Below are 13,715 nucleotides of genomic sequence, written 5' to 3'. Positions count from 1 at the left end.
ACCTCCAGGGAAATGCGACGTTGACTCAGCGCTCTGCCCCGCAACTCGAAAGCGCCCACTTCCTCTCTCATATGTCCTTTGTACATGAACATGCACAGCCCTTTGCCAATTCACTGCTGGATTAGGGCCTCCCTTCTGATGGGGTGTCTAGACAATAGACTGGCAGACCGGTCTCTGATGGGGTTTCTAGACAATAGACTGACAGACCAGTCTCTGATGGAGTCTCTAAACAATAGACTGACAGACCGGTCTCTGATGGGGTCCAGACAATAGACTGACAGACCGGTCTCTGATGGGGTCTCTAGACAATAGACTGACAGACCGGTCTCTGATGGGGTCCAGACAATAGACTGACAGACCGGTCTCTGATGGGGTCCAGACAATAGACTGGCAGACCGGTCTCTGATGGGGTCTCTAGACAATAGACTGACAGACCGGTCTCTGATGGGGTCCAGACAATAGACTGACAGACCTGTCTCTGATGGGGTCTCTAGACAATAGAATGACAGACCGGTCTCTGATGGGGTCTCTAGACAATAGACTGACAGACCGGTCTCTGATGGGGTCTCTAGACAATAGAATGACAGACCGGTCTCTGATGGGGTCTCTAGACAATAGAATGACAGACCGGTCTCTGATGGGGTCTCTAGACAATAGAATGACAGACCGGTCTCTGATGGGGTCTCTAGACAACAGACTGACAGACCGGTCTCTGATGGGGTCCAGACAATAGACTGACAGACCGGTCTCTGATGGGGTCCAGACAATAGACTGACAGACCGGTCTCTGATGGGGTCTCTAGACAATAGACTGACAGACCGGTCTCTGATGGGGTCCAGACAATAGACTGACAGACCGGTCTCTGATGGGGTCCAGACAATAGACTGACAGACCAGTCTCTGATGGGGTCTCTAGACAATATACTGACAGACCGGTCTCTGATGGGGTCTCTAGACAATAGAATGACAGACCGGTCTCTGATGGGGTCTCTAGACAATAGACTGACAGACCGGTCTCTGATGGGGTCTCTAGACAATAGAATGACAGACCGGTCTCTGATGGGGTCTCTAGACAATAGAATGACAGACCGGTCTCTGATGGGGTCTCTAGACAATAGACTGACAGACCGGTCTCTGATGGGGTCCAGACAATAGACTGACAGACCGGTCTCTGATGGGGTCCAGACAATATTAGATTGATTAGGGGGTCTCTGATGAGTCCACGTATTGTGTGAATGTATAGGCTTTGTGTGGCTTCATTGGAATTCACACAACTCACAAGGAAGCCTTGTTTAGCAATGTACATATATATATTTTCAACCAATTTGTTCATTGATGAATGTGGAACCCCACTGTGAGCAATTCCTCTGTGTCTCCAAGCCATGTGTTATTTATTAACCGCTGAATGTTTACATGTGCTGGCATGAATGCTTGGGAGATACCGTTACACAGACATTTTGCGGTTATATATATGTGTGTTTCTTTCCACGTTCAGCAAGTTTTTTTCCATCGGCTGTCGAGAGAATCGGATACCGTGCGGCCAGATTCAAAAAGACTCATGTGCTGGTTACATCGGTTACTTAAAAGCCAGGCGGATACAATGATTGGATTATCCGAGCTATAACCACTACATGAATGTGTCAGTTTCTCATAATTAATCAACTCATTTGGTTCGTGTGTCTCTGGTCTTAATGATATGAGGTGTTATATCAGCTGGTAATTCGAAATTTAAATGGTCTACTTTCGTATGGCATTTGAAAAGTAATTTACTTTACTGCCAACCATGACACTAATCCTTCCGTTAACACAGTTCGAAAAAGTATTAACGATAGGGTCATTGTTAGAGTTCATGTAAGGATTAAGTTAGTTTTTGTAGTCGAGTTCATGATAACAGTAGCCTTCACAGAAGACAGGAAAACAGACAGACACAGAAAAACAGTCACGGAGACATAGGGAGAGACTCGCGCAGACGGTAGAGACACAGATACGGACGCAGAGGGACGCAGAGAAGCAGTGCCTCCCTCTGTTTCGCTGTACTTTGTGTTGTCCGCTACAAGCCCGTGCGCGTAAGGCTGGACATTGGGTTTGATGAACTCCCCGATGTCAGAGGAGAGTAGGAGATGCGTGGTAGGGATGGAACTCTTGAATAAGACATGCAGGAAACATAGCTAGGAGCTTCCTTGTAGCGGGAACATCGAATGACTTGTTATTGGAAATTTTCGGGAACTTATAAAATGCATATAATGCAAGAAACGTGCGATGATTAACGAATCCTCATCGTGCCTAAGGCTGCAGCCGATATTCGGTTAGACTTTACGGCGGAGAAAACATCCTGTGGCGGTAATGCTTTCGTTGGTGTTCATTGATGATGTTCATTCCTTTTCAGCTCCTGCTGCCAGTGATGTTGATGTCAATGTCACGAAGCATCAGGATTTGCATTTATAAGGGCACTCGCTTGAATGCCTCTGCAACTCAAAGAGCCTTGTGACCACATCTCATCGCAACCCTCCCACATTGCACCGTTCCATTGTAAACAACGCTCCCACGAATGTTGCGCCCATAACGTGAGACAACAGATCTGAGAAGGGCAGTTGTGAGCCTAGGAGACCCCCCCATAATGGCAGCTGGTCCCTGATGACGTTAACAATTGTACTGCTTTTGCTGATGTACATATGTATGTTGAATTTCTTTCGTACCGTACGTAGCCAACCGTGCTAATCGGAGTTGCCCAGTAGTAGTGCATTCGCCGCTTATTGTAGAGCTTCGCGGTTCACGTTGGCCAGATGTTATCTCCCTCGCCTGCTATACAGGAGTTTTTGGGTTCGATCCTGACTCTGATGACTGTATATTTGGAGTTTGCGTGTCTCTCTCCCCGTAGTCGCGTGAATTTTTCTCTGGGTCCTTCGGCTTTTTCTTCCACATTTAGAATCAACGTCACGCGTTTAGCGTATTTGTCTGCTATAAATTTCCACCTAATAAGCAACATCCATTGAGCTATCATTTGTGATGGCCAGTTCACTTTTGAAAAAGAGCTACACAGCTCAGTGGGCCTTACCTGGTAAAATGAACCTTTTTAATTTAGTGGGTGGTGGTGATGATGATGATGATGGTGGTGGTGGTGATGGTGGTGGTGGTGGTGGTGATGGTGGTGGTGGTGATGATGGTGGTGGTGATGATGATGATGATGATGGTGGTGGTGGTGATGGTGGTGATGATGATGATGGTGGTGGTGATGACGGTAGTGGTGGTGGTGGTGGTGATGATGATGATGGTGGTAGTGGTGGTGATGATGATGATGGTGGTGGTGGTGATGATGATGATGGTGGTGATGATGATGATGATGGTGGTGGTGATGATGATGATGATGGTGGTGGTGATGGTGGTGGTGGTGGTGATGATGGTGGTAGTGGTGGTGATGATGGTGGTGGTGGTGATGATGGTGGTGGTGGTGGTGGTGGTGATGATGATGATGGTGGTGGTGGTGATGATGATGATGATGGTGGTGGTGGTGATGATGATGGTGGTGGTGGTGGTGGTGATGATGATGATGGTGATGATGATGGTGATGATGGTGGTGGTGATGATGATGATGATGGTGGTGGCGGTTGCACCGCTCACAGGCGATGCTGGCCGAGGGCCCTCCGTCCGTGCCGTGGACCCAGAGGGCGACTCCGCTCGTGCCCAAGCCGCCGTCGTCTCCGCTGCCGAGCCGGAAACAGCTGCCCCCAACGCTCCGCATCGCCAGGCAAGCGAGTGTCTCGCCGCGCCACCGCATTTCTCTCACTCTGTCGCTCACGAAGCCATCGGGAAGCTCCTCGTGCAAGAAAAACAATCCCGTCTTCCGTGTGTTTAAACACTCGCCTTCGGCTTGTTTTATTTGACCAGGTAAGGCCCACTGAGCTGTTATATAGCTTTTTTTCAGAAGTGACCTGGCCACAATTGATAGCCCATTGAGAAGTGGCTTCTCATCATGTGTATAGCAGCCAAATTCCTCTAAACGCATGTTGCTTTTAAATGTGGAGTGAAAAACTGGCGGACCCGGAGCAAAATCTACGCGACCACGGGGAGAGAGCCATGCAAACTCAAAATATGGAGGCATCAGGGTCGGGATCGAACCCACAACCTCCTGTATATCAGGCGAGGTAGTTGAAACATTCGGTGGTTGTTTCTCAATCCCCCAACCCCTGCCTCTGTCCACCCAGCAGGGTAAACGTGTACACCACAGTGATTCGTTTGGCGGGTCGTGTGCGTGGCGGGATAAAGTGTGAGTTACACCCGCCTCTTCCAAGATACCTGGGCATCGTGGAAGAGTAGGCCAAAAAATACCCTCGCTCGACCTACCTTTAGTGGGAGGCCCTTTCGCCAGCAGTGGCATGAGTGAGCAATTGCAGGGCTGCCCCTTTACCTTTGGCCTCATTACGTACAATCCTGAGCCCTATCTCAGCTGTTGCTGTGACGGAGGGGCAGGTGTGTACGTGGGATAAGTGATACATTCCACACGTGTTTGCCAAGAGAGCTGCTGATCTCTGCTTTGCACGATCCCCGGGCTAACGGCCCACTCGGAACACAAACAAAATCGCCCACGGGAAGGCTGATCTCTGCTTTGCATGAGCCCGGGCTAATGGCCCCGTAGAACACAAACAAAATCGCCCACGGGAAGACTCAACGCAACCGGTCGTGATGCCACAGGAATCCTGGTGGGGCTCTGCCGCCCTCCCTCCTCCAAAATGAACCGTCGTAGCCTCCGTGCCTCTCGTTCACAGACAGCCCCTCGTGGTGGCTGTGTAGTTCCTGAAGTTCAAGGTCAATGCCATTACCGTCACCGCACTTCACCACTGCTTCCTTCCTTCTGCCATATTCCACAGAAGATGCATGGCCGACACCTGACCCTCTCGTATTTGCTGTCATCTTCTCATCCCATTGTGATTGTGGATCTGGGTGCCCCCCCCCCCCATCTTAGGTGCTCCCCACCTCGACGACCATTTGCTGTGCTTCACAATCAACACCGTACACATCTCCACACGACCCTAGTTGTAGAACATGTCCGTGTATGGACATTGTCTTTGTCAATTTCACTGCAGGATGAAGGCCTCTCCATGCCGTGCCTGGCACGAGTGTTGTTTGACCATACTTCGCCACGATGGTCAGCGGTAGTTGGTGAAGGATAGGAGCCCGGATCAGGCTGTGGGGTTTACATGGTGGGCATTGCAGTAAAATCCATTGTTGTACCGTACTCCAATGCCCCCACGACGTCTGTGCTCGTCATCTTCACCAAGGTGCACTGACCAGCGCGGTGAAGTAGGTCATTAAGCTTCCGTGAACCGGGGAGGGTTCCCCCCCCCCCCACAGGGTCCCCCCCCCATTCCCAGCAGTGGATTGACACGTGCACGTGTTAAGGGGTGGTGAGCGGCATTGGAGGAGGTGGTTGGTAGAGAGGGCTTGGATGGGCGCTCGGGGGGGGGGGGCACCTGTGGTGGGAGATGGTTATCGCTGAGAGGAATGGAGCTGGCACGCCAAAGCCTGTGACACGCACGCGCAGGTACACAAGCACTCGCGCATGCAAGCACACAAACACGCACGCACGCAAGCATGCACAACGACACGCAGAGCCCAGCTTATCTTAATTAACTGTAGGGACAGGTAGTGTTAAGACTCCAGCTGCCTGTCTCCGCAGTGCTGGTGATCACACACGCAGTTCCGGGTGCTCGTTTAACCTCGGGCAGTGGTTTCCAACATTTCCGGCCCCGCAGCGCCGCTGTCAACCCTCGGAACATTTGCACGGACCGCTACGCACCAATGATTTTTTGGTTTTATGAAGAAATAAAATATGACTCTCCAGTGTAGTATCTGCAATGCTTCCGCAGACCACTTCCCGTGGCCTTGCCGTGGGACCGCAGGCTAGGAACCACTGCCCTAGTGGATGCCCAGGATGGGTTCAGGTGCCGCGTGATGTTGTGCCCGGCAAGGGGAATCGCAACACAGTGCGGCACGCTCTGCACCCCCACCCTCCGTATGCATACGTCTGCGCGTCTCGCTCGCACGTAGACAAACACCCCCCGTGTAGCCTTTACAATACTGTTGGGCCAAGTGCTGTTAGCAAGCACCGGTGAAGGCGGACACGGCGAACGCGAGTGGATGGGTTGTGACCAGTGCCACGCGAGGCCTCCTTTTTCTCCCCGGCGCTGATCTTGACACGTGTTTAGGTCGTGAGTCAAGCGCTGTAACCGCAGCAGTACCTGGCCGCATCAGAGTGTAGTGTAGTGAAATACGCGGCGCGCACAGTTGACCCAGGACAACCGGGGGCAAGCAGGTGCACGTGTGCAACATGGGGTTGCACCGCCACCTAATTGAGGGGCTAAGCGGGTCCACACCGGGTCGACCGGTTGTGCAAGCTGACACCGGAGGTGTTGCCAGGGAGACGGGAGATGAGGGTTGATTAATGGGCTGACAGGCGCCAGCCTGGCTAGCCTCAAAGAGAGACACGAGAGCTCTCGGATGATTGGCCGTAGGATATAAGGAGGTGTGTGAACGGAGCAGAGTTAGCTGTTGCTGGGGACAAGAGTGAAGACATCTCGCCGCTGCCGCTCTAGGCCGTCAACGGACCTCAACCCTGACGAGTCGCCGGGCGGGTGATGGTTGATCCCCCCGCCCAGGACAGACGAGTGAGTGGGTCTGAGGGAGTCTAGGCAAGGGCAGCGGTGGCGTGTGCGAAGCCTCTGTGTGAAGACGCTGAGTGCGACTAAGCTGTGTGCGGAGTGGCTGGGAGCGGAGCTGCCGAGGGCAGGATAGGTGAGATGTCACGTAGAGACGAGTGGACGAAGTTAGGTCTCAGTTTTAGGAGTGCCTACAACTGGTGCAAGTGTAGTGAGTCCAGCTGAGTTGCAGACGTTATCTTAGGAGCAACACTATTTATTTACACAACAGTACGTAACACAACACGATCTACACTCGGGTCTCGAATGCCCATCTAGCCACGCTACGGCAGAACTAGACACGGTTCGCTATCCCGGCAAGGACCACGAGCTGGGTCCCGGACCACGTGGCTAGAAGCTTCTTCTCCCCGACGTGGATCTTCTTCACACCAGCAACACGAAGAACCCCGAGCTCCTCACGGGGCCCTCGTTACATGCCCCCGGGCTGGGGCTGGCTCCGCCCTTCGCCCCGCCCACCTTCCCGGTCTCTCGAGATCCTTCTCGAAGGTTCCCGAGAGCTCCTTTGGACCACGTGACCGCCCCACGGCCCCCGTCCACCGGTGGCCCTCCTCCAATATCATCCGGTCACGTGACAGCAGGTCAACCAGCGTATCGTGCCCCAACGTAACCCCGGCTGGCTGACGCTCCCTCTCGCTCCCTCACCGGGAGCCCGCACCGCACGCTGCTCGTGGTGCCTCCGCGCTACCCAGCGCTCACCCAAGCCCCGCTAGGGCTGGTGGTACTACATCCCGTAACCCGGGCTGCCCATAATGACAACACATTTCCCGCCGTTGCTTCGCAAGCCCCGACACCACACAGTGACAAGCACAGTCACTACACTTGAATAGGTAAATGAAGTGTAAGCAGGTGACTTGTTACAATGTGTCCGTCTGGGTGAATTTACAAGACACTGCAAGAGTATTGCCAGAGATTACGTCAATGTTTGTGAAACGGGAGCCATCTACCCACGCTTATGACAGTCAACGGGCATTGGATCGTGTGTAAGTATCGCTTGTGGGAAATGACAAGTGCATTAATAAAGAGAGTGCAAATGATAAGCTTGGCTAATTGGGAAAATAAAATCGTACAACGGAGACAACAAAAAAACAACAACAACAATACAAACGCGACGGTGAAACGAGATGGATATAATACATCGTGGAATCGAATCGGAGTCCTGTTGCCACGACAATTCATCTGACCGCAGAGGAGGGTGACTCACGAACTGGCGGATCGTGAAACGTCGTCATCTTGAACCCTTGATTCATATCCAGCCGCCACTCCTCAGATTCCTGACTCACCTGACCGACAAGAAATCTGCGGAAGCCGAGCAGGTTTCTTTTTGGCACGAACATGCTTGCTGTTTCGATTCGGACGCTGTCTTTCTGACAGACCTGTTCTTCATCCGAGGACGGCTGCTTGCGTTGTGGCCAAAACGTCGTGAGAATTATTTTATTATGTTTTATTTTTATTATTTTATTATTTCCATTCTACGTGACTTTACCGAAAGAACCAAGAAGATGCTTGCTGTTCATTCTGAGAGAATTTAATTTACACTCTGTTTTTATAAAAATCCTGATGCCGGTACCCCGGGGTACAAAAGTAATACAAAATGGCCGAGGCAATTAAATATTTTATTTCTGGAACAAACTTTTTTCCAGGGGTGAACTTGACTCCGCGACTGGGGTACCAATCAATCCAAAATCCGTGCTACTCCGCGATGTCGAAACACGGCGAGGACGATTGCGCTGAAACCCTGAACGCTCGCACGACAGAGGTCGCAATCGGGTACCCGATACCCGTACCCGGCCGGGTACGGGTACCCGTTTGCGACCCTGGTGCGGCCGGGTACGGGTAAGGAATCAAAATCCGTTTGTGACCTCTGTCACACGCACCGTGGTGGTGCCTCGTGTACAGCTCGTCGAGATGAGTCGATTGCCGCATCGCCGACCATCACCAGACTAAAAATGACTGCATCACGGACATAAGGTTCATATGTAGTGACTGACTTGGAGACGTAACTTCTTGAAGGCAATTATTTAATTAAACACCGAGCACACTATTACACACACTCTCTGCTGTTACACAACACTCTGTCTCTCGCTTAAACGCAACTCTACTCTGGTTGCTAGCCTGCAACACAACGCTAGCCGTCTGACACTAACGGCGCTGAGCTAAGACAGCCAACTACCGTCTAGCAGCGTAATTATCAAGTGGATGACGACAGTGGCCAAGGCGACAGCGACGACAACGACGACGAGGGGATCCCACTCCAACGACGGCTCAGATCCCCCACCCGGGGTCTCCTTTTAACCTGTTAGCGTGGCCTCACTCCGCCTCGGCCACGCCACCCTTCTGAAAGCTACGAGCGGGGCTCTCGACGCGTCCCCTCCGTAACCTTTACCCTCGATCCCTCTCGGGTCTGTCACGTGGCCTGCTGTCAGTCAGGGCTGCTTCACTCTGCAGATCCCCTTCCCTGCCAGCAGCCAGCGCTATGCTGCTGAGAGACCAATTCTATGTCACTACATATATAGATATCTATATATATATTTACATATAAAAAAGCAGGTTCTGATTGTGTGCATGGTATGTCCTTGACAACTTTTCTGGGCGTGATGACAGACGCCCGTAATCCAGCTACGAGCAGCTGTTGTTGGTGTATCGCACAAAGATGGAGCCGGTGTGTGTGTGTGTGAGATGCCCACCCCGCAGAGTAAACAGGTGGCACCTGTCGGATGCAGTGAAGAAAGTAGGCCTTTGACAGCCTGTATGTATAAGACAGGCTCAAGTTTCTTCACTGATAAAAGAGTTACTCACTGTAGGTTGCCAAACCACGGCTCCCGGGCAGTTCAAGTGCCGCTCCATGGAGACGCAGATCATTTTTATCTTCTCGCTACAACTTTACATGAATCGGGGAAAAAAAATCTGCAGAAGTATTCGTAGCCCGGCGCGCTCACCCCTCCCAGCGGAGCCAGACACGAGTACTTCCGGGGGGCGCTCACGCAGATTTCAAAATTCAAACCTCCACAACCGACCAAGTGCGGAGCTACCCGGTGGCATGACCACCATGTGTGTGTTGTCGCTAGCTTGGCCATGTGAAGGTTTGGGTATGTGGCTTGTAGGCTCGGGAAGTTTGGGCCACCGCTGTTATCGGTCATTCCCAGCAGGACTCTCCTGAAAAACGGTCTTGAGACTCGGTGAGTTTTTTCTTGCGTATATATAAAAAAAGACTATTTGACCAAGTAAGGTCCACTAAGTGGTTTATCATGCGGAAATGTATAGGGGCTAAATACTCAATTATTATTAACGTGGAGGAAAAAGCCGAAGGACCCGGAGAAAAAGCCACGCCACCACGGGGAGAACATGCAAACTCCACCTATACAGGCATGAGGGTCAGGATCGAACCCACGACCACCTGTATACCAGGCGAGATAGTTAACATCTCGCCACAGTGGCGTATATAAGCCAATTCATAAGCTACGGTGTCTCCGCGTGCAAATGAGCACGTGCTTATATCCGTTGGTAACCCTGAGCCAGTGGTTCAAATGTCACATGTCTGTGTCGCCTATTAAAGCCAAACACAATGTAAGGTGCTTTATATTTTTTAACAAATGCACCGCGTACATTTTTTAAATGCAGATGTACAACCGGCTCACGCTTTATTTCATTTTTAATGTTCTGTTATGTGATTATTTCCATAAGAATAACATGCACTGCTGTAGAGCTAAAAACAAAACGATACACGTGAGAATTGGTGTGAGGTTCGCCTATAAATATTACAATTCGATCCGGCCATGTGGAACTTCCCAGTGTTTCCGTTTGGCTCTCCCTTTCGTATCTGATGGGAGGAGGGCTGGCTGTGCAGGTGTGCGGGTGGGCGTGTGTGTGTGCGCACGGGAAGAAAGTTGTGTGTTAAACTCTTAAATGCCAAGCGGTTAGTAAGTGCTCTGAGACACGCACGGATATGTTCCTACTTCAGTATTTATTTTCACTTGCCTTTTTTTTTACATCGCTCAAATGTCAAAGTGTCTCTCAGCCTCAGGCGAGTGTGGGGTGGCCCCTGAGCTAATGGGGGTGGGAATTCCACACTCTCTTCTGTGGGAACCACCGCCTCCATAGAACAACCACCTCGATCCAGCTGGCCACAACTTGGTCCTCATTGTTTTCTCAACCCCAGAGAGATGATGAGTTGTGTCATCGGCCAATCGAGATTTGATTTAAAACACACGACCTTCTGAATGTTGAGTGGAGCATTATTTGACAGTCACCCGGCAAAGATGTTGTGTACATGCACAGCAGCTCCTAAGTCCACTGCTGGATGAAGGCCTTTCCAAGTTCTGCGAGTCATGGGCTTAATTTGACCGTACTTCACCATGCTGGTCACTGAGTTGGTGACGACTGGGAACCGAGATGTTTGCTCACAGTCTATGACACCTGTTATGCATGATTGTCACCCATCCAAGCACTATCCAGGCTCATGCCTGCTTACCTTGCAAGATATCCAGTGACCAGTTGCATAAAATGCCTTAATTGAATATCTCCATTGATTGACATTAATGTTTAAACTAATTAGGGAATTTTATACTTAAGTGCTTTCATGCCACTGACCCCAGATTCATATGTGTCTGTACAACCGAGCCAACCCAGATTAAATTCACAGCGATGCACCACCAAAACAAGAATTACTCTCGACTGAATCGGGAAGAGGCGGTTGTGACGGGTGGGACACGTGTGCAGGATGGAGGAGGGTAGGTTCCCGAGACGGAAATTAGGAGTGGCACCCAGAGTTCAAGACCAAGAGGACCACCTAAAGCCAGGTTGTGGGTGGGTGGTGGTGATGAAAATATGAGAGCGGTCCTGCACAGCCGTTGTGGGATCCATCAGAAAGAAGGTTCTTTGCTGTGGTGGCTTCAATACCACGGTGACGATATTTTACCGATCTCAGGGGGTCGTGGGTTCGATCGCAACCCTGACGCCTGCATATTTGGAGTTTGCGTGTCTCTCTCCCCGTGGTCACGTGGATTTTTCTCCAGGTCCTCCAGGTATTCCCTCCACATTTAGAATCACCACGCATTTAGAGCTTTCGGCTGCTAGAAATGTCCGCGTAATAAGCAACTTCATTGAGCTATCATTTGTGATAGCCAGGTCGTTTCTGAAAAAGAGCTACATAGCTCACGGGGCCTTACCTGGTCAAATAAAACTAGTTTAGTTTAGGTTGCCAAAATCAATTGGTCTTGAGCCAAGTCACCATATTTGCTGTTTCTAATTCCAGTAGAGCTTTAAACTTTCTCCCATCTGACTTCTCTTGTCAAGGTTCCCCTGCCTCATGAGCAATGCCACGTGTGTCTGACCGTGACCTACACGCACGGCCACGCAGGTCTCCATTCGCCCAGTTACGGGAAGGAAGCCGGTCTTGTTGGAGGAAGCGAAGCATTCGCAGGCACCTGTTTGCTGCCTGGTGTTTTTCATTTATTTTTATTGATGCCTGAGCAGCACAGAAATGTGACCTGACACCGATCTGATCAGATCTCGGAAATCCTTGCGGGATTGAGCCCTGAATAGTGTTTGCATTGCCGACCACCATTCACAGTTGTTATAGGCTGCTGCTGCGGGGTCACGCAGAGGGCATCAGAGGGCAGTGCAGCGACATATTTTGCTCCACTGCACTGTGGCTATGCTCCCTGCCTTCATAAACCCACACTAACCAGCGTGGTCCACCACAGTCAAATGACCCCCACGACTCTCGCACAGCCTTCATGCAGCAGTGGATTGACAAACTGGCCGTACATATGAACCTTATGGCGGGTACCCCAATTAACGGAAGTCAAAATCGTAATTAATTTATTTTTGGCGACTCCGTCCCACTGCGCACCTGGCGCGGATCATTGTGTTGTCATGTCGTCCAAGCGCAGCGGCGAGGACGAATGCGCCGAAGAAACAAAACGTTGACTTTGCAGGTGCCATGGGCGGACTGAGATGACCGGCAGATGCACCATCTGTGCCCCCTCGTGTGTCAACTTGCTTCGTTTTAATTTGGACTTAAAACTTTCGCGACTGCAGGAATTCATATTCTTTTTGGGTCTTTCGGTAAAGTCACGTAGAAAGGTTCAAAGAAAATGTAAAAAAAAAATAACAAAAAACTACGACGTTTCGATCGCAACACAAGGGTTCGTCATCAGGAAGAGGGGGTTAGCTTCTAAAGGTAAACGGTGTGAGAATTGTTTTATTATGTTTTATTTTTATTATTTTATTACTTCCCTTCTACGTGACTTTACCGAAAGAACCAAGAAGATGTTTATAAAGGTTTGAAATGAACCTATCTACATGACTTTAACGAAAGACCCAAAGAATACGAAAACAAAATTTTGATCAGCGCATCGTGTAGAGCTCGTCGAGAGGAATAGATTGCCATATCGTTCGCCTTCAACAGACATAAAATGACGTCGCAACGCAGTTTATGCGAGAGCCGCGCCTTATGGGACCTGCCATAAGGTTCATATGTGTCTTGTGTACGTGGTGGTGGCATGGCCTTTATGTGTGTATGGTGAACTTATTTTGCACCATACGTAGCCAACCGTGCTCATCGGAGGCCTAGCAATAGCGCGTTGGCCACTTGTTGTAGTGGTTTGAAACCAGTGGCTGCCCTGGTTAATACTGCGGGTGTACTAACCTAATGAACCTACTGTGTGCCATCTTCTATGCAGTGGAAGTTAAATATCCCGTTATGTCTTATTGGTTCTTTCGGTAAAGTCACGTAGAATTGAATGACTCTGTCTCCTCGACAGACCTGTTCTCCACCTGAGGACGGCTGCATGTGTTGTGGCCGAAACGTCGTGAGAATTATTTTATTATGTTTTATTTGTATTATTTTATTATTTCAATTCTACGTGATTTTACCGAAAGAACCAAGAAGATGAATCCCTGCAGTCATGAAAGCTTTAAATCGAAATGTATCCCGTTATGTCGTTCACAATTGGGATTATACACAAAGCAAGAATCGCCCCCGACTCTTAGGCTAATGCCC

General features: G+C 50.3%; 1 protein-coding gene across 1 annotated transcript in view; it reads left to right on the top strand.

The window, feature by feature from the left end:
• TTLL5 (tubulin tyrosine ligase like 5) overlaps positions 1-13,715 on the top strand; it is a 98,194-nt gene that overhangs the window by 70,280 nt on the left and 14,199 nt on the right. Inside the window, exon 35 of the mRNA XM_078608704.1 lies at positions 3,620-3,744. Coding sequence (XP_078464830.1) covers positions 3,620-3,744 — 125 coding nt within the window. The remainder of the gene's footprint in view (positions 1-3,619; positions 3,745-13,715) is intronic.

Source organism: Lampetra planeri, chromosome 30 (genome assembly GCF_965212315.1).
Source record: "Lampetra planeri chromosome 30, kcLamPlan1.2.h2, whole genome shotgun sequence".
Classification (NCBI taxonomy): Eukaryota; Metazoa; Chordata; class Hyperoartia; order Petromyzontiformes; family Petromyzontidae; genus Lampetra; species Lampetra planeri.
This window is presented reverse-complemented; position numbering and strand designations above follow the sequence as displayed.